This window comes from Enhydra lutris, unplaced genomic scaffold, assembly GCF_002288905.1.
Source record: "Enhydra lutris kenyoni isolate GAN:26980312 unplaced genomic scaffold, ASM228890v2 scaffoldscaffold74, whole genome shotgun sequence".
Taxonomy (NCBI): Eukaryota; Metazoa; Chordata; class Mammalia; order Carnivora; family Mustelidae; genus Enhydra; species Enhydra lutris.
The window spans coordinates 4,929,884-4,954,188 of record NW_019154158.1 but is presented as its reverse complement, the minus strand read 5'-3'; the positions used below and the strand labels follow the sequence as shown (position 1 = coordinate 4,954,188).

The following is a 24,305-nucleotide window of genomic DNA, read 5'->3' as shown; positions in this document are numbered from 1 at the left end:
TGCGATTCGCACTGTTTCCCCACCCGTCATCCCCCGCACGCCACGGTGTGCTCAGGTGCTCTTCACCAAAACATCAAGACCCGCCCTTTTCACCGGACCAGACGCGCAAGCCCTGTGACTCCCTGCTGTGAGGAGCCAGTGCTCAAGCCTCTTGCCTACTAGGTGCTTGGGCTGCATTAGCGCTCTGGGACATTGGGTGCACTTGCGCGCACAACTGCCTTGGACTGGGTTGTCAGGAGCCCAGATTCTAGCCTCACCTGCCCCCCACTTGCCCAGGGATCCTAGGCCAGCCACCTAATTTCTCTCTGCTTCAACCGTTCTTCTTTGTAAATAAAAGGTAATGAGTTGTGAAGGTAAAATGAGAGAAGTATGAACTTGGAGGGTGCTTCAACAAAAGTGAAAAGCACCACTTAAAATGCAAAGTATTAAAAAAATGCAAAGTATTTTTCTTGAGCCATTAGGTAGAAAAAAGATGTCATGCGGCGGCCGGTTACATATACTGTCATACCCTCGTGGGGGCAGCCAGAATTAAATAGTATCTGTCACAAGGTCGGTTGTGGCTGGAAGGCAGGTTTAGGTGGTGGTGTGACAGTGACAGGTCCTTGGCTAGGCCTGCTCCGTTACTCCAGACCTCCATTTCCCCTTCTGTAAATGGGGGTGGGGGGTGCGTTGGACCAGATGGTCTCTCCTGGCCCGAAGACATGACCAGGTTGTCAGTGACAGGCAAAGGTCATGTGACTTGACAGGCTGAGGTCGTGTTGTGACATGTTGACCTGGGGAGGCGGGTCAAGTCCCAGCACACTAGCCAGGAAGCCTTTGGGGCGGGGCTGTGCAAGTCGCGACTTTCATCTTTCGGGGCCGGCCCCTCCCGGACCTGACATTCCTGGCTCCCCCAACAGATTGTGGCTTTGGAAGGGGCCCCTCCCCGGGGAGGGCTAGGATTGGCCACCAGTGGCCTGGGAAGAGGCTCAGATCCTTCCGCGGAGGGCGGGGGGGGGGGCCGCGTGGGGTGTTTGTTCTCTTGGGGATTAATGGGGGGTTGTGGGGGAGGGGTAGGCGCGCTCCCGCATGCGCACTGCGGCCCCTCCTGTTGGCTCGTCGTTGTCCGCTGGGCGGGGGCCCGGCCCCGCCCCTCTCCCGTCCGGGCAGCGGCGGCGGCGGCGGCGGCGGCGGCTGCGGCGGCGGCGGCGGCAGCGACGACGGCGGCGGCAGCAGCCTGCGCGGTGCCTTCTGGGAACGGAATCCCCAGGGCTGCCCCTGGCCCCCATGGCGCATGCGCGGGAGGCCGCTCGGTGATCCGCGGCGGCGGCGGCAGCGCTTCCTGCTAGGACCGGCCGGGGCCGTACCGGAGGCTCGGGCTCCACCGACCCTCCTCCCCCTCCCTCCCACTCACCCTCTGGGCCGCGACTGCGCAGGGCGGGGCCGGCCGAACCATGGGCCGCGGTGAGTGCAGGGCCCGGCCCCCCCCCCCCACACCCGCCCCTCCCCCTCCCCTCCCCTCCCCTCCCCTCCAGTCCCTACCCTCTGCCCCCTCCGCGTCCTCTCGGCCCCTTTCCCTGGCCCCATCCCCCCTCCCCCGCCCTCACCTGCCCCCGCCGTTTCTCCCTCTCAATGCTTGACTTTTGCCTTCTTCACCTCCCTCCCCACAGTGCTTCGCCCACCCTCCGCCCGCCCTCTCCCCAAGTTCCTTCCTACTTCGTGCGCCTTCCCCTCCTCCCCAAGCTGAGGGAAGCAGCCTGGGTGACAGGGCGCCTTGTTATGAGAGGGAAAGTTTAGAAGCCGCCAGTGTGGGGTGGGAGCGATGGTGAGGTTGGAGAGGATACTTGCAGGGTTGGGGGGGCGTCCCCACATATCAGAGGAGAGTCCCTTTTGGAGCCAGTCTGAAGCCAGTGGGGTAGGAGGTGCTGAATCCCCATGCTGAGGCTTGGGGAGAAATCAGGAGCTTCACAAGACTCTGGGAAAAGACAGCTATAATTCCAACCTTTTTTAAGAAAATCCAAATGAACTGGATCAGTGATTGTCTAATGGAGCAGGCATGGGGGGTTCCGTTGGTACCACCCCAGAGGGCAGTTGGGCAATTGCCTGGTGACCTGTGGGGCAATCTGTACTTTTTATATGATCTTCCTGGGAGTAGGGAACAGCAGGGGGCCAGACTCTGGGAAGCTTCCTAGTGTCTTGGCATTATGGGAATTTGCCTGTACTCCAGGGTGAAGTCTTCTGTCTCTGATGGGACAAAAGGGCCTTGCCCTTTATGTCTAGGGATTGGGCTCTGATTCCCTGGTCCCTGGGAGTTGAGGCTTTGATCCTCTGCTTCCTAGGGCCTGTATATGGAAAGGATGGTTGTGGACTCAGCCAGCAGATCCCTGAGATCTGTGTGTGCACTTACCTCAGAGGGTTAAGGATCTTTCCCTTGAGAGTGTCCTGGGCTTTGGTTCTCTTCTGCGTTGGGCAGGTTTCTGACAGTCTCTTCTCTTTCCTGTGTTGCAGGTGTGGGCTAAGCCGGAGGCCCCGGCTTTAGACTGGACCCCACAATGTTTGCAGAGATGTTCAGGTAGCCATGGTGGGATGGCAGCGAATTCTTCATTTCTCTCCCAGCTCTCCAAGGGTTTCTCCATGCCCCTGAGTTCTTTTGGGTCCCCCCACAATCTTTGCCTTCCTGGAGTACTTCCTCAGGTACCCAGTGCAGTTTAATCCTCCTAATGCCCACATGGATGTCTGTGTTATCAGGCACGTGGGAGCTGATTACACACAATGAATGGGGGCAATGAGAGCAGTGGAGCAGACAGAGCTGGGGGCCCTGTGGCCACATCTGTCCCCATCGGCTGGCAGCGCTGTGTTCGAGAGGGTGCTGTGCGCTATATCAGGTATGGCTCCTCAGAGTTCCAGAGCTCTGTCCCCAGGCCCTTTAGTGCCTGTGTTTTCTCTCCCACCTCTCCTCTTAGCGCCCAGATCTCTGGTACCCTGTTGCTCTCCTCTGTTCTTCCTTCCTCGGCTTTTCTGCTCTCTGTATGTCTGGCCCTTTAACTATGTTTTCCCTCTTTCTCTTTCCACATTCTTTATCCTGTGTCCTTCTTAGGAAGGTCTTTGAATAAGGAACTGTCCTTTAGGCATGGTTTTCTGATTCAGTATCAACTAACTCCGTCTTTTCTGACCCTGTGCTCTCCCAGCCCAAGTGGCACAGAGCTGTCTTCCTTGGAGCAAACCCGGAGCTACCTCCTCAGCGATGGGACCTGCAAGTGCGGTCTGGAGTGTCCACTCAATGTCCCCAAGGTCAGAGTGGTGAGGGGTGTCAGAGAATACAGGGATAAGCCAAGAGACTTAATACAAGTCACCGACCGTGGTAGCTCTTCTCCCAGTTTCCACTCTCTCAGGGGCCCTGCCCGTGACTCCCACCTTACAGGTTTTCAACTTTGACCCTTTGGCCCCGGTGACCCCGGGTGGGGCCGGGGTGGGGCCCGCATCAGAGGAGGACATGACCAAGCTGTGCAACCACCGACGGAAAGCCGTTGCCATGGCAACTCTGTACCGCAGCATGGAGACCACCTGCTCACACTCTTCTCCTGGTGAGGCTTCTTCACTTTATGGATAACTGAGGAAGACTTAAGGGCCTGGAAGGGGGATGGTGGGAGGAGCTCTATGAGAGGGAGCAAGGAGAAGGATGGAGTGGGGAGTTGCTTGAGAGGAAGGCACAGGGAATTTGGGAGTTTATGGGATATGAGATGGAGAAGACAAAAGAAAGTTGTTGGAAGGGAAGCCACAGGCTGACCCTTCATTTCTCATTTATTGCAGGAGAGGGAGCGAGCCCCCAGATGTTCCACACTGTGTCCCCAGGGCCCCCCTCTGCCCTCCCTCCCTGTCGAGTCCCTCCTCCAACTCCACTTAATGGGGGTCCTGGCTCCCTTCCCCCAGAACCACCCTCAGTTCCACAGGCCTTCCCCCCTCTAGCAGGCCCTGGGGGGCTTTTCCCACCACCAAGGCTTCCTGACCCAGTCCCCTCTGGAGGCAGCAGCAGCCCCTGTTTCCTCCCGAGGGGCAATGCTCCCTCTCCAGCCCCACCTCCTCAACCTGCTATCAGCCTCAATGCTCCCTCCTACAACTGGGGAGCCGCCCTCCGCTCCAGCCTGGTGCCCCCTGACTTGGGCTCTTCTCCAGCCCCCCATGCCTCCTCCTCACCACCTTCGGACCCTTCTCTCTTCCACTGTAGTGATGCCTTAACGCCCCCTCCTCTGCCCCCAAGCAATAATCTCCCTGGTCCCCCTGGCCCCCCTGGTCCTGCCACTCAGCCACCAGTGTCTTCAGCCACTATGCACCTGCCCCTGGTCTTGGGACCCCTAGGAGGGGCCCCCATGGTGGAGGGGCCCGGGGCACCTCCTTTCCTTGCTAGCAGCCTACTCTCTGCAGCGGCCAAGGCACAGCATCCCCCGCTCCCCCTTCCCAGCACTTTACAGGGCCGAAGGCCCCGTGCCCAGACACCCTCTGTTTCCCATTCCTCATCACCCCGTCCTTCTCAGCGTCGTCCCCGCAGACCCCCAACTGTACTGCGATTGCTAGAAGGGGGAGGCCCTCAAGCCCCTAGAAGGAGCCGTCCTCGGGCCCCTGCTCCTGTCCCCCAACCCTTTCCTCTCCCTGAGCCATCCCAACCGATTCTCCCTTCTGTGCTGTCCCTGCTGGGACTCCCCACCCCTGGCCCTTCCCACTCTGATGGAAGCTTTAACCTTTTGGGGTCAGATGCACACCTTCCTCCTCCCCCAACCCTCTCCTCAGGGAGCCCTCCCCAGCCCAGGCACCCTATCCCGCCCTCCCTGCCTGGGACCACCAGTGGCAGCCTCAGCAGTGTGCCAGGTACGTGAGTGTGGTAGAGCTCTTCCTCCTCTCCCGGTGGAAAAAGGCAGCCAAGGCACTTAGGGGAGTTTAGAGAGCTCTTTGGTGGCTTTCTGGGTTGGAGGCAGGAAGGTTGGGTTCTTTGGATGCTGGGAGAAAGGTCCTCCTTTGAGCTGAATTTCTCTTTTCCTTTGCAGGTGCCCCTGCCCCACCAGCTGCCTCCAAAGCCCCCCTGGTCCCCAGCCCTGTGCTTCAAAGCCCATCTGAAGGGCTTGGGATGGGGGCGGGCCCAGCCTGCCCTCTGCCTCCCCTGGCTGGTGGGGAGGCTCTCCCTTTCCCTAGTCCTGAGCAGGGCCTGGCGCTGAGTGGAGCCGGCTTTCCCGGGATGCTAGGGGCCTTGCCTCTCCCTCTGAGTTTGGGGCAGCCTCCACCTTCTCCATTGCTCAGCCACAGTTTATTTGGTGTGCTGGCTGGGGGAGGGGGACAACCTCCCCCTGAGCCTCTGCTACCCCCACCAGGGGGACCTGGCCCTCCCCTAGCCCCAGGCGAGCCTGAAGGGCCTTCGCTTTTGGTGGCTTCACTGCTTCCACCAGCCCCTTCAGACCTTCTTCCACCCCCTTCTGCACCTCCTAGCAACCTCCTTGCCTCTTTCCTGCCCCTGTTGGCCCTGGGCCCCGCAGCTGGGGATGGGGAGGGATCTGCAGAGGGAGCTGGGGGTCCAAGTGGGGAGACATTTTCAGGTTTGGGAGACCTGCCCCCGCTACTGTTCCCCCCACTTTCAGCCCCCCCCCACCCTCATAGCTTTAAATTCTGCGCTGCTGGCTGCCAGCCTGGATCCCCCCTCGGGGACACCCCCCCAGGTGAGGATAGGGGGTGAGTGGGTGGGACAAAACAAGAGGTAGAATCAGGGATGGGAGCTGGGAATCAAAGGCTTTCACTTTCATGCCTGAGCTCTTCCTCAGGGCCTTTGGGGAGGGCTTAGTTCTTGGCTGGGGGTAGGATGGCTGCAGGAACTGGGTCTGTATTTAATAAGCGTGGCCTACTTCACGTGAGGCTTCAGTAAGATCGTATACGTGAAAGTACTTCACACACATAGTGTCATAACTGTTCTTTGTTCTTAGCCCTGTGTCCTGAGTGCCCCCCAACCTGGACCACCTACCTCCAGTGTCACCACGGCAACTACTGACCCGGGGGCCTCCTCTCTGGGCAAGGCCCCCTCCAACTCAGGGAGACCCCCCCAACTCCTTAGCCCTCTGCTGAGTGCCAGCCTGCTGGGTGAGTCTGAGGGAAAACTGGTGTGAAAGAGAAAAAAAGGAAGTAGAGGAGAAGCTGGATGACTTGGGGAGGACTTTTTGACCCTGGGGTTAAACCTAAGAGGTAAACAGGGTCTGTTCAGCCTAACCGGGTTGCGGAGGGGAGACTCCTGACCTTCCAGCTTCTCCACAGGTGATCTGTCTTCGCTGACCAGCAGCCCTGGAGCCCTCCCCAGCCTGTTGCAGCCTCCTGGCCCTCTTCTCTCTGGCCAGTTGGGGCTGCAGCTCCTCCCTGGGGGGGGAGCTCCTCCACCCCTCTCAGAGGCTTCTAGTCCCCTAGCCTGCCTGCTACAGAGTCTCCAGGTGAGGGTATGTGTTGGGGGTGGGGGGGTGGGGTGTCGGGGACAGAATTTTTTCCCAAATTGGAAGTGGATGTTTTGAGTTACAGTAGCCAAGGAACCATATTTGGGACTAAGATTTTATTTTTTGCCTGCAGATTCCTCCAGAGCAGCCAGAAGCCCCTTGTCTGCCCCCTCAGAGCCCCACCTCAGCCCTGGAACCGGAGCCTGCCCGGCCTCCCCTCAGTGCCTTAGCCCCACCCCACGGTTCTCCTGACCCCCCAGTCCCTGAGCTGCTCACTGGGAGGGGGTCAGGGAAACGGGGCCGGAGGGGAGGAGGGGGACTTAGGGGCATTAATGGTGAGGCCAGGCCAGGCCGGGGACGAAAGCCCGGTAGCCGGCGGGAGCCTGGCCGACTGGCCCTCAAATGGGGGGCACGTGGTGGCTTCAATGGACAAATGGAACGGTCCCCAAGAAGGACCCACCACTGGCAGCATAATGGGGAGCTGGCTGAAGGGGGTGTTGAGCCCAAGGATCCATCCCCTCCTGGACCCCATTCTGAGGACCTTAAGGTGAGTGTGGGGTGATGGAGGTTTGGGCTGAAGGGCTCTGAGGAAAGGCTGGGAACACGGTTCCTTTTCCTAATTTTTCCTACACATACAGTCTGTGTTTTCCCAGGTGCCCCCAGGGGTAGTCAGAAAGTCTCGTCGTGGCCGGAGGAGAAAATACAAGTGAGTGTTGGGCCTACCCCAATCCTGGCCTTTTGCTGTTTGATGGTTTATAGAAATGTCTAGAGTGGCTTGACTTTCAAAAAGGCACAAACTTAAATATGGATGGGGATATTATGCCTTTATCATCCGAAAGTAGAAGATTTCCCACCCAAATTCTGAGCTTCATGTGGTGCTTGGGAAGCATTCCTGACCACCCGTGCCCTTACTGCAGCCCTACCCGGAACAGCAGTAGCTCCCGCCAGGACGTTACCTTGGACCCCAGCCCTACAACCCGCGTAAGTGTGTGTGAGGGTGGGGGGGGGGGCGTTGTAAGGGATGAGGCAGGAGAAGAGGAGTAGAGGGAGTGGGGAGAAAATAAAAGACTTCCTGATACCTAGCTGTTTGATCACTTCTTTCAACTTCCCCTCTTGTATAGGCGGCTGTCCCTCTGCCTCCCCGGGCCCGCCCTGGCCGTCCTGCCAAAAACAAGAGGAGGAAACTGGCCCCTTAGCAGCCATACCTGGAGCTGGATCTGACCCTGATTGGGGAGAGCTGAGTGCTGAGCCTTGGGAGCCCCTGCCAGCCACCTGCACCTGTGGACAGTGGGTGGGGGCACTACTCCCCACTCAGAGCACAAATGCGAGCCCTTCCCCTACAATCCCATCCTGAGCCATTGCAGGGGGTAGGGAAGCTCACCCCCTCCCCCCCAAAGCCATGTCACTGAAAAGGCCTGGGGGGGTGGTATATGGCCCTCTCCCCACCAGGCTAAGGGGAACACCCCCTTCCCCAGGTCTTTTATTTGTTTAAGTTATTTTTGCACAAATGACTCTTTTATATTTAATTCGACTTCATTGCCTCCCTTCTTGAAGCCAGCAGGCTCAGTTTACAAACCTGTGAGCTACTGTTGGCTGCTGCCCTCCTTCCCAGTGAAAGGTACAAAGCAATAAGCATCATGCATTCCCCCCTCATCCCTCCAACACCCCTCTGCCTCTGGCTCAGGTTGCTCAAAGCACAGATCCCCCCTCTTACCCCTGTCCCCAGGTTTGAAACACATAGCCTCATTTCAAGGTGTAGCCAGCTTCCCTCTACTTTCCTCTGGGATCTAAAAGGGGGTAAGGGGGCACAGAGAGCCCACTGGGCCTCTCCTCCCACACACACTACACTGCCCCTTCTCCCCCATCGGAACGCTCAGAGACGTTGTGATGATGCGACCGAGGATTATGCAACGTGGTCCAACCGGAGCGGCCAGCACAACCCGCTGTCCAGGGGCTGCCTCCTGCCTTTTCTTTTGTAAAGACAAGACCCTTGGGAGTTTTAATTCTGTTTTGTACTTGCCCTGTGGGGCCTCCACTGCTTTTCTATGGGAGACACTCTTAATTTAACAGATGAGAATATTTTGAAACTCTGGCTCTGACTCTGTACTCATTTTTTCCTTAGTTCTTTAGTAAGAGCAGGTTACAGTTTAAATCCTCTCGTAGCAGAGAGGGGCTGAGGCTGCCTATTAGGCTGTGAAGGTCCGTCTCAGTGCTGCCTCTTCCCCAGGAAACACAGCAGGGGCCACACAGAGTACAACAGCATTTAATAATCAGAAACAGTTGTACAGAACTGCAACCAGCCACGGGAGCTGTGCTGGAGGACAGGACCCAATCCTGCCCCGCCCCAAGCAAAGCAGTACTGGACAGGAGCTGGCATGTGGCAAGGCCCACGTCCCCGGGGCCTGAGGGGAGACCACTATCTAATGTCCCCCAGCTACCACTCTGTATTCCTCGGAGGAGGGGTGTAAACCCCACATGCAAGAAGACCCCTTTGCCCCAGTGTCAAATGGTATGGGGATGCAAGAGTTATAATTAAGGGGAAACCCTATGTAAGCTGTTAACAGAGTTCAAGGGGGTAAGGATTACCCCCATTCTCCATCTCCTAAAGGTGCTCACTTTCCCAGCTTCTTCATCCGTTCGTCAATGTTGGCAAAATTCCCCTCAACCGTGGACAGGTTCTCACTCATGGTTTTCTGCACCTAGAAAGTCACAGAGATGTTTTACTCTATCAGGCCCAGGTGCCTGCTTGGGTGAGCACTTGAAGAAATGCTCTTGGAGAAGACAAGAAATGGAAGCATAGCTTCTGGGCCCCAGAGTGGGCATGTGATAGTAGCTGTTTTGGTCTGTTTTATATAATGAGGAACAGGTATGATTTTACTGGAATGAGAGTTTTACTGGCTCAAAACTTTAGAAAACAGCTCTAGAGGCAGAACATATTATACTTTATTTCTTCATTTATCTTGATGGTCCTGTGGTGTTGGGTCTCTCCGCTGTAATTCTGCCCTCAGCACTGAAAACAGTGCCTCCAAGAGAAACTAGGACCATGTGCTGGGCACTGCTAAGAATGAAGGTGAAGTTCACTGCCCAGTGTCAGAGAAGAGGAAGCGGCAAAATGAGGTTGGAGCCTGCTGTTCATTTCAAAGTCCAGACTCCTCCCAGTGTGCTGTGCTCTGGATACAAGCACATCTGGCTGAGGGGAAAGCTAAGCTGAGACTGTAGAGGGACTGGGTAGGTGCTGTAGGAAAAACAGGTTCACTGGAACTCTAACAATTCACTCACAGTATTTCACCTAATCCATACAACCCTGAGGTAGGTACGTTTTCCAGATTGTAAGATGGAGGTTCACAGGTTAAGTAAGTTGTCAAAGGTCCACAACCACTGACAAACAGTAGAGACTCAAACCAAGCCCCTGCCACATCATGTTACGACCTGGGCCAAGGCAGAACCTAGGCTGCTAGAGAACAGAAGCAGCAGACCAATAAAGGGGCACACACCTGGGTCAGGAGGGTGGTGTTGTCCTTGAGGGAGCTAGCAATCATCTGCTGTGTGGTATCCAAGTGGGTCAGGAGCTGACCGAACTGCATGGCTACAAAAGAAGGGAAGGTATGGATGACGTCAGAATCCATGACAAGAGGGGAGGAAACAAAAGCTGCCCACTGTCCAATTCCTCTCCCCTCCCCCCGGCAGCAGGCCTCCCACCTTGCTCATGCAGCTGCTTGATGGTGACAAGTCTCTGCACCAGCTCCGGAAGGGTGGAGGCGATGGGGCTCCAGCGCTGTACGGTGTCGTAGAGCTGGTGCACCTGGTGGGGACAGGACAGGGCCCGGAGGGGATGGCCAAGTGAGGTACACAACGACCACCTGGCGAGGGTGGGGTGGGTGAGGGCAGGCCCCTCACTGTCTCAGCTGGTAAGAGCTTATGAAGACAGCACCTCTCAAGCTCAGGTAAGACCACCAGAAGGACTCAGAGAACACGAGGGAACAGGAAAGGGTATGGAGGTGGGGGGAAGGGCTCTTCCTGACCTTGCTTTGTGTATCTGCATCTTCTACAGAAGCTTTATGCTTGGCAATCTCATTCACCTTTCCCAGGACACTCTGAAAACACAGACTTCAAGGTTGATAGGGCACCCAGGGCTTCTGAAGTCCCAAGCTACCTGTAATCCAGTTTGCCCTCCATTTAATACCTGTAGCCGAGCCTCCACTTGGTCCAAAACTGCAAGGTCCAGGGCATTCACCTTTGCTTGCAACAGTTCTACAGTCTCCTGGGGGTGGAGGTTGGGACAAAATTCATGGAGGGGAAAGGATCAGACTAGGAAGATGCCACCACGTATTCCACTGGAGGTGATTAATATACAGCTATGGACCCACAAACCCAACCTCACTATCCCCTCTGTAATCCAACACTCTGGTTCCTTGTATACTCACCATGAGACAGGCTCCCTGCACACCTGCTGAAAGGGGATTCTGGTGGGAAAGAGGAGGAAAGAAATCAGTGGTTCTTGTGTCTCCTCACAATTACTACTGTCTCCATACTACCGTCTCCCATCCTTCCCGGGTCTAGCCGGCAACCCACTGGCTAATCTGATAAATGAAGGCCTTCCCACTCTCCCCGGGGTTCTGTGGAATGCTCTGAGTGTCAGGGAAGAGGGCGCAGGATGCAAGGTCAGACTCAGTAGAGGAGAGCACCTGACCTGAGCATCCTGATCACAGCGTACAGTTGCTTCCAGCTCTGTCAGGCGCTTCTCAAGTTCTGCAACCTAGGACGAGGAAGGGAGTGAGACTCGCCACCCGCCTGCCTGCCGCTGCAGCAGGCACTAACATCCCACTCTTCTCCGCTTGTCCGCTTGCCATGCCCCTCCCTCCTCCTCTCCACTCTGCCTAGGGACCACTTTCTCTGGAACACAACCTGATCACATTCTTAAAATCTTAACTGAAAGTAGATGGGTGAGGGAAACATGGAGAACGAAACATCAAGAGGAATCGGAAGCATTCCCAGCACCCTGATATCTGATCCCCTGGAGGGAGGTAGGAAAGTCTTCAGGGCCATGCTACCCCAGCCCCCCAACCAACCACATACATACTTACTTTGGCAGCTTGAGAGAACTTGTCCTGTTCAGGCCGAGAATGTAGTTCGTAAGTGACAAGGCTACTATCTACAAGAGTCCCACTGGTGGTCTTCCCCCCTGAACCGGTTCCTTTGCTGTTTTTGGTTGCCTCCAGCTGCAGCAGCAGGCGCCTGGGGCAGGAGACCAAGTAATAAGACCACAACTTGAAGGATGTGGGCCAGCCCCACCCTCTCTCATTTCTGCCTTGCGCTCAGCATTAAGGAACAGCTAGGGTACCTCTCCCCTTAGTATCCTGGCCAATACCTGACTGAGTCTCCCTATGCCCCAGGCAGCAGTGATTTCCTAACAAAGCAGGACACCCACTTAGCCAGAGCTCCATCAGGGTCAGTAAGGTTGATGGCTGCATCTGGTCCCAGCAGCTTCTCCAGGTGGGAAGCAACCAGCTGCTGCTTCAGGGCGGCCAGCTGTTTAGCCAACACCACGGGGGTCAGCTTCTCTTCAGTGGAGGACTCCTTCACCGTTGCCTGGTATGAGAAGAAGCAGACAACAAGGGGTGGCCGGGGGAATCAAAACCAGAAAAAGGGGGTGCCTAGGTGGCTCGGTCGGTTAAGTGTCTGCCTTTGGCTCAGGTCATGATCCCAGAGTCCTGGGATTGACCTCCGAGTCTGGCTCCCTGCTCAGTGGGGAGTCTGCTTCTCCTGTCTCCCCTTCCTCTGCTCATGCGTGCGCGCGCTCTCTCTCTCTCTCTCGTGTGCTTTCTCTCTCAAATAAATACAATCTTAAAAAAAACAACAACCGAAAAAAGGATCAAGGCCCTTAAGAATGGCTGTAGCTGGAAGTTACTGGATGGTTCTTACCCACCTATGGTACTGAATATAGATCTATTTAAACCCCTAAACTTAGGAACCCCAGCTTCCTTACCAAGGAGCCTTGGGAACCTTTTTCCTCCTGCTGTGAGGTCCTCCTCTGCTATGTAAGTCAGGGCACAAAGAGAAGGGAGTTTACAAGTACCTTGATTTTCTCAACTTCAGTTGTCAGCTCTTGGACCTCGTGCAATAGTCGCTGGTACTTTTGCTGCGGTGTCTCCTTCACTCCCAGGCCCTCTCCAAGCTAGATAGCAAGCACACACAGTGAAGTTAAATCCCTCGGTACAGGGAGCCTCCTCAAGAATTTATCCAAACCCCGAGCTTAGGTTGTAAGGGTATCCCATCCAACTCAGAATGCACAACACCCTGGTACAGAAAAACTGGAGGCCTGGAGACTCTCCAGAGCAAACAGCAGGGGGACTAAGCATCCTCAACTGTATCCTGCTGGGTTTCTCGGGAATCCCAAGGAGAGAAAAACTCAGAAGCCTGACTGTGTCCCTTGATGTCCCTCCTAACCAGGATCACGGCACCATCCCCATCAACACACACACAACAAACCAGCTCATATTCTCCAGATTCATATCCTGTTCTCTTGTTTTTTCCAATACGATCTGAGAAATCTGCCAAGAAATGAAAATGGAATTGAGGGCCTGATCTAGGCCCAGGGCAGTCACGGTCTCAGGTGACTGTCGGGGCTACCATGAAAGATCTCCATGAAGACCCTCTCCCCAAAGCAAGTCACTCCCCCCATCCAGTTTCCAGCCCAGTCTCACCAAGTCCCTTTGTCCCCACTCTCTTGTCTTTGAACTTGTCATAGGCGGCATTGGGATTGACAATGATGTGCTCCACACTTGTGCTCGTCAGCTCCTCCTGCAGGAACAGGGAGTTCAGGCCAGGGGCAGATTCTTTCTCACCCTAGACTTCCCTGACCCCGCAAAACCCCCAAACCACTAGAGACTGGGCCCCACATTCCCAAGAGAAGAGAAGGGCGGATCCACTCCAAGTTGCTGACCCAGGCTCAACCTAGGAAACGGAAGCTTCCTGGTAAATTTGGAGTCTCAGTTGTATAAATATTAACACCCTGACTCAAGGAACAGAGGTAGCATAACCTCCCCACCCACTCTGTACATAAGCCTCCCCCCCACCCCCCACCCCACCGACTGGGGCCCTCCCAGTTACCTGGCACACACCATGCACTCAGGCCAAGAAACTAGCCTGACCTCTTTGAACCTCCCCCTCCCAAAAGTAAATCTCCTTGTTGCTGAGGACGGACATTTCAAGCTAACCTCCCATCCTTGCTGGGAGGAAAGAGGAAGGGTGGCAGACATTCCAGCTGCTAACTCTGACGGTGAATACGCTGCTGAAGGGAAGATACCAGCTCTGAGATACAAAAGTAAGGCTGGGAGAGGACATGACGAGCAGTCCTGTGCCAAGGCTGCCATTAGGCTGGGGAGTTCAGGGTACAGAGAGAAGAGGCAAGAGATTACTATATATTTTTTAAGGGATGTCTTAGAAGCAATAAGCATAAGCACTACCTGCTTGCCAAAAGGACGCCCGGGTGAGGGCCACGCCTATATCCTGACATGGAAGTAGCCCAGCAGCTTCTCAGAGAGAAGCCTCTCGAAGAGAAGCCGCAGAACCCGCCTCTTCTCCCTGTGCCCTCTGCTCTTGTCTCAAGCACTGAAGCTCTCTCCTTAGCAGGGAGCATGGGAAAGAAAGTAATAAAGAGAGTTTACCCTAGCAGAGTGGTTCCCTCCTTACTAGATACTGACTGGCTGTTCAGATTCCAGTAACTACACCAAGACCAGGCACTTCACACTACACATCTCCCTCCCTTGTCAGCAGTCCGGCAGCTCTCACTGCCCTCCTGAAAGAGGGTGAGGGAGGCCTGGGGATCTTGTGCTATTGGGGACGACAGCTCCACCTTCTATAGAAGGCAGCAGGCAAAGTGAGTCTTCTTGCCTTTAACTAGAACAACAGTTCTCAACCCTGCCTGTGTATTTGCGCGACTTACAAAATGTAAATTAAAAATAAATTAAAATTTAAAAAAAAAAAGAGGAAAAAAGGCCTGGGTTCTCTGTAGATTTTGATTTCATTATTGTTCTGGGGTAGGGTCAGGAGAGTAGGCCAGCTGAAAATCTACCCAGCTGATTCTAACATGCAGCCAGGACTGGACAGAGAGTCTCTGCCTATGTGTGGGTATTGGGGGTGGGAGCAGGGGATGATAATGGAGAGGCATCATGAAGAGCAGCAAACAGAAGCTCCATCCTTCATCTCTGATTTGCTATTAGAGAAGGAATCAGTGTGAGTGGCAGCTTTAAAAATAGGGAAGGGAGGGAGTAAGGAGAAAACATCAACTTTGACCTTTACTTCTTCTTCAGGGAAGTGCTGAGCAGCTAAAGATTAAGGGAAAACCAAAGGGCTCAACATCCTATGTGCAAGGGTAAAGAAACAACTGAGCCCCAAATTATTCTGACTTTAATCTTCTCTGAAATGTATGGTCAGAGCACCCACAGGCCAAATAACTGTGTGGTCTCCGGCCTCTGCAAAGTGTCTGAGGACTCCCGACGAGGAGAGATGACCACCTTCTCTTAAGTTCACACTCCTCCCTGTGATTGCCCCAGTCAAGGCCAATGAGGTAGAAATCCATTAAAAAAAATCCTCTTAAAAAGACAAATGGGAAGCATAGTCTATAGACCAAGGAAGGAAATTAATCATGGCTGCCATCTATTAATACCCTCATTATGGGCCAGGCACTTTGCTGATGAGAACCTACTTTCCTAAGTAGGTAAGGGGCTGGTTAAGTAGAAAAGGGTCAATGTACAGAGTGTGGGCCTCAGAGGTCCTGGACAGTGGCAGGAATTAACAGCGCTTTCATCTCACTCTTTCCACTTTGGATCACAGCCTGGGTCAGGAGAGCTGCCCGACACTGGCATCCCCTCAGAGCCTCTCCAAGGATGTGGTCCCAGAGACTCAGATGGCCAGCACCCTTCTGTCCTCCAGTGGCACCCATTCCACCAGTGTCTCAGAGATCTGGGGGCATGGGCTGGAGGCAGTGTCACTACAGTGATTCATAAGATGGGAAAAGGCTGTCGCCTGGGGGTGGGGCTGGATAGAGGGATTAAAGATTTAGCAGAGACAAAAGGATAGAGAAACAACTGCCCATCACAGCACACCCCATTAAAAAGCAGATGAAAGGTCAGGCTTCTTACCAGCTCCTTGTGGTTTTCCCCAGAGGTGAGAAAATCAAAAGAGTTAAAAGGAAAGGGAGTGGGGAAATGGGGGTGAGGGAGGGGAAAAAAAAGACAAAATTGTTATTAGCAAATTGTCACATGCACTATATGACAGCTTCAAACACACTGCACCATAGGGCCCAGGGGAGCCTAGCAAAATTTGGGGGCCCAGAAGTTTCAGCTGGAGCCACTACATACCCCAAGAGAAAGAAGACCTTGGGACCCTTTCCTCTCTGGTGGTGAGAATGTCATGAAGCTCTGCCATTAGAAGCAATGTAAGATTATCTGAGAACTAGTGAGATGTTGCAAGCTAGTGGCATGGAACAGGAAAGTGGGGGTGGGGGCAGACAAGGCAGAATGTGAAGCAGAGGCTGTGGGGATTCTAAGGACACGTAGCTGACCGAGGGGCTTCTTAGTCCTTCTCAAGGGGGGACTTCATGGTTCAAGTCTCGCTGTCTCTTGGCTTCTCTAGTCTTGAAGAATGAGATGTCTGGATGGTGGAACCGGTCACAATGAGGGTGCCCACAAGGGTAGCGTGACAGGACTTGAGGTTAAGCAGAACAAAATATGTCAGGAGATGGTGAGTGTCAGGAAACATGAAGCACCCGTTCACTGCCAGAGGACAGGCAGGGCACATCCGGGCCCCTCAGACAGTCCAGTGTGTTTGCATCCACCTTGATTAGTTGGTAACTCCCCCCGCAGCCCCAGGGGAACCAGAGCAATTCTGCTATGATGTGTGAGCACAAAGAACCCAGAGGATACCAAGATTCACAGCTCCCAGCCCACGAGCAGAAAATGTTTCTTCCACCTTCTGCTCACAAGATTCACAGAGGTTAGAGCGTGGACAAGGGGGAAAGCTGAGAGTACTCCAAAGAGGCCTTCTTTTAGTCCAGACACAGAGACAAGGCTCTCGCTTCTAGGCAAGACGGGTAAAGAACTGCCAGGAGGGAAATCTAGCGTTACGCCCTGCCTCTCCAGGAGCTCTACTGATGGGCACACAGAATCGTGGAAGCTTAAAGATGGTTATGTATATATGACAATGCACGGTGGGACAAACACAAGTGCTTCCTGCCTCAGAGATTTCACCTAGAAACGCCTGAGCCTCCACCTCTCCGTCCCCTGTCTGATGCCAGGGCCCAGCTAAGCCAAGACTCCTGCTTCAGATCAGGGTCAAGGCAGATCCAGACCCTGTGGTTTACACTGGGAGGTCTCTGCACAGAGGGAGTATAAGCACTCACAGGTGCACACAGGCAAACACACAAGGGGAGGCACACACACACTACCTTTCTCTTATTTGCCCCACCAAGCTAAAACCAGCTTGGGAGAAACTCAAGGAGAGAGAGACAATGAGCTGTAAGTTCAAGTTCAAATCATGAGGAACAAGCAGAATGGGGGAGGATAGAAAACCAAAGAAAAGGAAAAGTGGCATATTAGTCTGTAAACCGTATACACCACCTCCAGGACTGTCCTTTGGGGGCACTGTGGGATGATGAGTTTTTAGGCATAATTCCTATAACCTGGAGTATTAACAGTCACCACGGAAACAGTCCACCCAGCCTCCTTGACTGGAAAATTCTAAGTGCCCTGATCCCAGGTACCAATTTACCTGGTACATGACTCCCAGTCCCTCTCACTAATGGACCCCCTGACTCCCCAGGGCTGTTTGGCTAAATGGCTGTGCCTCAGAGGGCAAGACCTGAGGTTCTAGATCAGACAGGGAAAGAGGCCATTGCTTCTCTGAGCCCGTTAAAGCTCCTTGCCAACACTGCAGCCAGGGGGACTTTAGAACCATGCTGACAAGGAAGTTGGAGAATGCTGTAGAAGAAAACTGTCCAGGACGGATCACCATAATGCTGACCATCCACCCATTCCGAAAGGAGGGGTACAGAAACAGAAAGACTCGTGAAAACACAAATAACCCAAGTTATTACCTTAAAATTACATGTAACACTCCTTTCCCATCCCATTTACTTTTGTCTAAAGGCTTAACACAGGGAACATTAAAATGAGTATTTCCCAGGGATAGTCTACACACAGCTAAGAAGTGATGACTGTGACTGTCCCCCTTGTTCTCTACCCTTGTCTAGAATGGCTAACAGTTACTTCTTTTCTCTTAACTTAATTTCAGTCTGAGGAGGAGAAAGCCAACCCCTTCTAACTCCAGCCCCTAAATGCCTCATATGCAAAAGCATTCCTAGCCTCCATGTTTCTATTCCAACCTCCATTGGACAGTTTTATTCTGCAGACCTCACAAGGGAAAGAGACAATGACTCATGAATCAGATTTGTACTTCCAAACCTTGATTAATGATTTTTAAACATAAGGCCAGTAGGCCCCTTAATGACCCAGCTAGGGACTCGACAGAATTCAAAATGATTAGCTACAACAACAGTACAGTGACAGAGCATTGCATGCGAGATGGCAGATGAAAAAAAAAAACATGCAGAGAAGAAGCATCGAATGGTCTTACTTGTGCAAACTAGTGTCCAGGCAAGGTGGTGAGGAGGGAGGATGGGGGAAGCATTAGGAAAAACTCAGGTAAGTTCAAGAGCGCCAACAGTCAATGAACACAATCAAGCAAACTCTATGGTATCTCAAACTGTAAGGAAGACAACGTACTGTTTCTTATCTCAAGCTGGTGGAGTGTCCAGCAGTATCTACCCTTTGGAGAACAGCCTCTGCCAGGGCCCTGTCAGACTGTGGCTAGGTCATTTTTTCCCCTTTCGCATGGCACTGGAGACCAGTAAGGCATCAAGGGAGAAACTATAGCCTGTTTCTAGTGAGATTTTCTAAATTTACTCTCCTTGCTCGAGCAGTTCAAAAGCCAGGAGCAGAATGCCTCACAGACCCAAGGCAGACTGCGGGTCCAGCAGGGAGGAAATTCCAGTCGGGAATTAGCTTTCCTGACAAGACATTTTAAGAAAAGTCTCCAAGTAAGCCCATCGTCCAAATCAACCTAGGAGTGTCTGAAATGCAGAGACGAGATTCTCTTACATTGAAGAGGAAAGGGCCAGCATGTGCTGCTGTCTGGCCCATTTACCTTAGAGTATTTTCCTTGCTGCTAAAATTGTTTTAAAGGAATAGTAGGAAAATCAGGATCATCTTTAGCAAAACTAAAACCTTTTATACTACTTTCCTCCACCATCCTCTCCACTATAGGAAATGCAATACTTTTGTGATTAAATTAAACTAGCAATGACAATCTTTAAGGGACATTATTTCCTTCAGCAGCTCAGTTTTTTCCACAGTGGAGCAATCAGAGGAAGGAGGTTAAAAGACAGTGAGGGTCAACACTCTTTGATTATTCCTTTAAATAAAAATCAGGAGATCCCCCAAAAGGTTCCTTTAGAAGATGGTCATATTGGTTGTCTTCAGGGAAGGGAGCTGGGTGGTGGCAGGCAGGGGTGGGAAGAGACTTTTGTTCTATGCACTTATATTATCTATGTAAAAACGAATCAAATTAAAGTTGAAAATAATCTGGAGACTAAGGCAAAACATTCTGTTGCCAGGAGTTAAGGTGACTGAAAACCTCACAGTTCAGCCACAATACTGGTGACATGTTGTCATCAGTGCTATGTCCTGGGAAGGGAGGGGACAGGCTGCTAGTGAGAATTCAGGCATCACAGACATGAGGTTTCTGGACTAAGTACAACCCACTTCTGTTCAAGCTGCACATTTACATCAATATTAAGAGCAGGAACAGGACCATTACTCAGCTGACTTCCCGAAGGCTGCCCTCCTAAGGCCCACAGGGACACCCAGAGGCCAGAGACATTAGCTGACATCAGTAAATATCTCAGCGCCCCCCTCCTTCCTGAAGCAGCTGAAGGTCTCCCCACCCTTCTCCCTCCCGCCTAGTGATGAAGATTCATTTAGCTGTGTCTTAGGTGATGGAGGCAACTCGACTCTTCTTGTATTTACCATCCAGCTCCTATGCACTGCTATACCGTCATCCTGAACAATATGCTGCAGGAAATGAATACTTCTGGAATCCCTCCCTATCAGCCATCCCACTAGGTATTACTGAAATAGGCTACTAAGGCACCGCAGGGAAAAACAGCCAATCAGGGCTGCACATTCAGGTGCTCCTATGCCTGTCATCTTCTTCTTAGGAAACATCCCAGGACTTTCAAAAGGAAAACTACGCATGTTATTTTTTTGTTTTGGGAGGGGGATTGCTGTGATACTGCCCATTCGTATCACAGGCAGTGACAGACAGACAACCTGCTGTTTATCATCTCACCATGAAGCTGTGACACTTTATGGGCAGAGGCCTAGGCCAGAGTTGAACAGTCTCTGAAATGGGTCAGAGGACTGAAGTCCTCAGCTTCTACACTCATGCTCTGTGAGGTCAAAGACAGCTTCCTAGTAACATACATCTTAGACTGACAAGTGCACTCCCAGGTCCTCGAGCAATGACAACATCTGCATTATCTCCAGATATTCAAGCTTGGGGGACAGCCTGACATGCCAGCAAGTACAGAAGCCACAAGGAACACACCACCGAGAGAGGAGACAGGGAAGGTGTTTCCACAGAATAGGAACCACTTCCACATGGGGGAAATCAAATAAGGAATAAGTGAGTACGCCAAGCCATACATTAGAAGCCAGCAGCCAGCATTCTCCAGGACTAACCAGCCCCACAGACATAGCCACAGGACTTGGAGACACACATACGGAGCCTGCTTCATCAATGTGACCTTAGCCCAGCTCTCTCTGGAATAGAACCTATAACACATCTTGTAAAAAATGCTAACACCTTTGTTCTCCTTGACACTTACATACAAGTTTTTACCATGCTGATTTCTATTCACTCCATTTTTTTTATTCCATGTTTCCTAAACTGTATGTATCCTAACTCCACCATTAGTCTGGGGCATCCTTAAAGGCAGGGACATTTCTTCCTCTGCATTGCACAAAAACCAACATAGAATGAACACATTCAATCAACATGCTAAGTGGTTCCCCTCATGGTTAAAATGTGTCCACAGCTAATTTCTTCCTTAGAGTTCTTCTTAGATCTGAAAGTACTAAGGGACTCACTCTCTTTTGCTGTAGGAAATATTTACATTCTTCCTCAAATTCGTCTTGCTCTGACTAGATCCCTTATCTTTCTAAAATCTCCACATCACTTCCTCACTCCTTGCTCAACGCATACTGGGTATTCAGGAAAAAGACTATTCCTCTATACTTCAAAATCTAGCTCCTGCTGGATACTGATGAACATGCATCAAGTGAAATATTTTATGAAACCGAAGGCTTACTTCCTAACCTCAAGAGGTTTATAGGTGCTCAGGCTTCAGGATTCATTACCATAGACTAGCACCCAGAGGCCTCCCTAAATCACTGGCTCCAAACGAGACTGTCTTGAGATATTTCAACTTTTATTTAAAAAGACCCAAGTCAGGTCTTGTTAGTTGTGATTCCACAGACAAGGCTCTCCTTCCTAGCATTGTTCACTGGTGGCTGTAAGCCTGCAACCTACATACCTCCCAGGCTGGGTTGGCATACCCGCTTATTGTTGTGGCTCCCCATTAAAGGGAAAGGGTCAGCCTGGGGGAGAGAGGTCAGGGTCCATAAGAGTACTGAAGCAGCACACAGTCTTACCGCATCAAACTCGGCTTGATCATCCTCAGGCAGATCGCTGGTTTCATAAACATCTGGCTCGTTCCTAGCCTGCAGACAGAAGCAGTGACCGCCCTACCTCATTACCCAGCATCTACCAATACCCCTGACCCACTCCATTTCAATAAGCTAACAGAGAAGACAGGCTGTGAGGCCAGGATTCTGTCGCTTCTCTTCTACCTGTCCAGTGAACTGTATATTAGTTCCCATGTCTTAAAGGAGTGGGAATGACAGAGGGCACAGTTGGGACCTCATGGTAAGTGGTGAGTGTAAGTGATGACAAAGATGTGACCCTGAATCTGAAGGGGTGTGGGCTCTTGGCAATCATTATGCTCGAAGTAGGAGAGCGTTATCTTCCAATTAGGCCCTATACACCGCTACCCTGGCACAAAGGTTGAGAGTGACTCAGTACAAGGTCCTGTGACCCAACCCCCACCCTTGAGAATGCAGACAGGGCAGCACAAAAGGAGGGTACAGGCCGGCATGTGTGGGGTGGGGGGTAGGTGCAGGGGGGCGGAGGCGGGTTTCCGGGGGGGGGGGGCAGAGTTCTCTGTCTGGTACTAGAAGGGTTCTGCCACGGTAACCTCTTCTTTGGCAAGGTGAAGGCCATCACCAAGTGGCCTGGTATGTGTGTTTGGGGTTGGGATGGTGGGGGGGAGGGGCCTTATGGGGAGATTCTCCAGACACGGGTGGTGCTGACATGGATGGTAGAAACACTCGGGCTTAAGAGCTAAGCGCCCAGAGACGATTTTTGGGCGGAGAAACCGGCGACTGCCGGAAAAAGGGCCTGGTAAGTCATTCCGCGGCCGGGCCAAGTCAGGTCGTAAGAATCCGGAGGATGCTGTGGCCCGTCGGGGAGCCAGAGACTAGAGCCCTGGGGCGGAGGAGGGGCTGCAGGCGGGAGGGGTCAGGGGTTAGTGTCTGTTGGGGGTCCTTAGTAGGTCGGGGGTGCGGTCCTGGGGAGCCGGGGTTGGCCCTGTACTCACAATGCCGGGAAGGTCGGCGTATTTAGGGTCCGCCATGGCGGCGGCGAGGCGGGGTTGGGGGACCGGGGCCTCGGTGGAGCCGGGGCCGGTGTTCGGGTAGGGGAGAGGCTGGCTCCGGGTCCCGGGCTTAGGCGGCGGCAAAGGGAGCGGCGGAGGAGGTGGAGGAGCAGGAAGTCTCGCGACAGGAATCGTGCAGGAGCGAGAAGGGTAAGGCAAAAATCGCGAGAACACCCCGCTACCACACCCCTGGAGAGGCCGGGATTGGCAAGAATGCTGCCGGGGAATGAGGTAAGGCGGGGGGATGCCGCCTGGGATTGTGGGATGTGTAGTCTTGGCCCACTCCGGCTTGGACGGAGAACGACAACAACGCGCCTTGGGAGTTACTTCACACAACTTATTTTCTTTCATTTTTACATCAAGTCTATGAAAAATATTTTGTAATTCCTGTTTTTCAGATGAATACGTTTGGGCTTCCAGAAATTAAGTGACTAGATAAAGATAATACAGCCTGTCGTGCTGTGGCACAGAAAGAACTTCAAAAACAATAATTGCAAGTAAAATTTAGTAAGGACTTAGTCATGTTAGGAATGAAAACGTTAAGTAATCTTCTCGAGTTAGAGCTATCAAATAAATATAGGGCACCTAGTTAAATTTGAATTTCAAAGAAACAACTAATAAGGTTTTTTATAGTATAAGTATGCCCCATATCATATGTGGGACATACTAAGACACACACACACACACACACACACACACACACACACACACACACATTATTAGCTTTTTAATCTGAAATCCAAATTTAATGGGGCATCTGTTTTTGTTTTTCAAATCTGGCACTCTTATTTCAAGCTCTTAAGTAGGTAAGTGGTGACTGTATGTCTGTTGGAACACCCTCTGTGCTCTTAACAACCGCACTAGTAGTTTTCAGACTTCTGAATTACACAGTTCAATAAAATGAAAACAACAGCAACCCTGGGGCGCCTGGGTGGCTGTTGATAAAGCCTGTGCCTTCAGCTCTGGTCTTGATCCCAGGACCCTGGGATCTAGTCCCACCTGGGGCTCCCTGCTCAGCAGGGAGTCTGCTTCTCCCTCTGTGCCTTCCTTCCCCTGCTCATGCTCTCTTCCTCACTCTCAAATAAAATCTTAAAAACAAAACAAACAAACAAACCCAGCAACACTTTTTGAGGATGGACATAGTACTGCTACCTTTAAATTTTGCCAACTAAGGGACGCCTGGGTGGCTCAGTTGGTTAAGCAGCTGCCTTTGGCTCGGGTCATGATCCCAGCGTCCTGGGATTGAGTCCCACATTGGGCTTCTTGCTCGGCAGGGAGCCTGCTTCTCCCTCTGCCTCCCTCTGCCAGTGCTCACTCTCTCTCTCTCTCTCTGACAAATAAATAAATAAAATCTTTAAAAAAAAATTTTTGCCAACTAAGTGCATTAGAAAAAGAAAGCCTACTGTTTACTATAGCCATCATTTCTTCCTAGAAAAGTAGGAAGGACATACTCTCAAGATTGAAAGACAATCTTTTGAAATTTAATAAAACTAGCTTTATGAAAAGCTTGCCGCATTGTGTGTGGATGTTTTTTGTTTGTTTTTTATTTTTTGTTTTTGAAAGGAGGGGATACCCAGTAAGATTTTTTCCCTGACCCTTCATAGGCAAGCTTTTTTCTTTTCTTTCTTTCTTTTCTTTCTTAAGACAAGCATATTTTGAAAGTCCATTAGGGCTGCCACCCTGGAGCCCCTGGGGGCCTGAATTTGGGATGTTTTCCATAATGTTTCTTGAGCTAGCAGGATGCTGCAACACTTAGAAATAGTGCCAGACCAAGTGACTGGAGAGATGCTTGTGTTCCGGAGTTTGGAACTCATTGTCATTCTATGCATACTCCCCTGGCTCCTCCCCAAAGCTCTACCCAGCTTCCTATAGAGTCTTACTGCCTTCCCAACCAGTTTCTTTTCTTTTCTTTTTTTAAGATTTTATTTATTTGACAGTCAGAGATCACAAGCAGGCAGAGAGGCAGGCAGAGAGAGAGAGGGAGGAAGCTCCTTGCTGAGCAGAGCCAAAGGCAGAGGCTTAACCCACTGAGCCAC

At 52.2% G+C, this 24,305-nt stretch overlaps 2 protein-coding genes across 6 annotated transcripts; one reads left to right on the top strand and one right to left on the bottom strand.

The window, feature by feature from the left end:
- Window positions 1–1,261: 1,261 nt before the first annotated feature.
- Window positions 1,262–8,529, top strand: LOC111160097 (methyl-CpG binding domain protein 6). The gene is given in 14 exon segments (XM_022522930.1): window positions 1,262–1,443; window positions 2,488–2,551; window positions 2,728–2,864; window positions 3,168–3,270; window positions 3,401–3,563; window positions 3,790–4,842; window positions 5,019–5,605; window positions 5,607–5,681; window positions 5,943–6,096; window positions 6,268–6,437; window positions 6,571–6,984; window positions 7,091–7,143; window positions 7,355–7,418; window positions 7,559–8,529. Coding segments are annotated over 12 exon segments (3,024 nt in total). The 5' UTR covers window positions 1,262–1,443; window positions 2,488–2,551; window positions 2,728–2,751; the 3' UTR covers window positions 7,634–8,529.
- On the bottom strand, window positions 7,788–22,767 carry LOC111160098 (dynactin subunit 2). 5 transcript variants are annotated; one of them, XM_022522933.1, is made up of 16 exons: window positions 22,213–22,414; window positions 21,209–21,277; window positions 18,072–18,080; window positions 15,581–15,586; window positions 13,142–13,238; window positions 12,927–12,988; window positions 12,514–12,612; window positions 11,866–12,026; window positions 11,522–11,672; window positions 11,128–11,193; window positions 10,862–10,900; window positions 10,621–10,698; window positions 10,460–10,531; window positions 10,137–10,239; window positions 9,932–10,023; window positions 8,685–9,136 (listed from the first exon to the last, which is right to left on the bottom strand). In XM_022522933.1, the coding sequence occupies exons 1-16, from the start codon at window positions 22,246–22,248 to the stop codon at window positions 9,050–9,052; spliced, it is 1,227 nt and encodes a 408-aa protein (XP_022378641.1). In that variant the 5' UTR covers window positions 22,249–22,414; the 3' UTR covers window positions 8,685–9,049. The 5 variants fall into 5 exon arrangements, 3 of the variants coding, with proteins under 3 accessions (XP_022378641.1, XP_022378639.1, XP_022378640.1); XR_002641454.1 differs by lacking the exons at window positions 15,581–15,586; window positions 18,072–18,080 and adding an exon at window positions 7,788–8,554 and having other exon boundaries at window positions 8,686–9,136; window positions 9,930–10,023; window positions 22,213–22,492; XR_002641455.1 differs by lacking the exons at window positions 15,581–15,586; window positions 18,072–18,080 and adding an exon at window positions 8,025–8,554 and having other exon boundaries at window positions 8,686–9,136; window positions 12,514–12,540; window positions 22,213–22,767.
- Window positions 22,768–24,305: the final 1,538 nt, after the last annotated feature.

What these genes read in the sequence shown, in the direction of transcription:
- LOC111160098 (XM_022522933.1), bottom strand. Translation starts at nt 22,248, where the DNA reads ATGGCGGACCCTAAATACGCCGACCTTCCCGGCATT. An exon ending in ACGCCGACCTTCCCGGCATT is followed by an intron (nt 21,278 to 22,212) that starts GTGAGTACAGGG and finishes TTCTGTCTGCAG; the next exon opens with GCTAGGAACGAGCCAGATGT. An exon ending in AGTGGGGACAAAGGGACTTG is followed by an intron (nt 12,989 to 13,141) that starts GTGAGACTGGGC and finishes ATTTCTTGGCAG; the next exon opens with ATTTCTCAGATCGTATTGGA.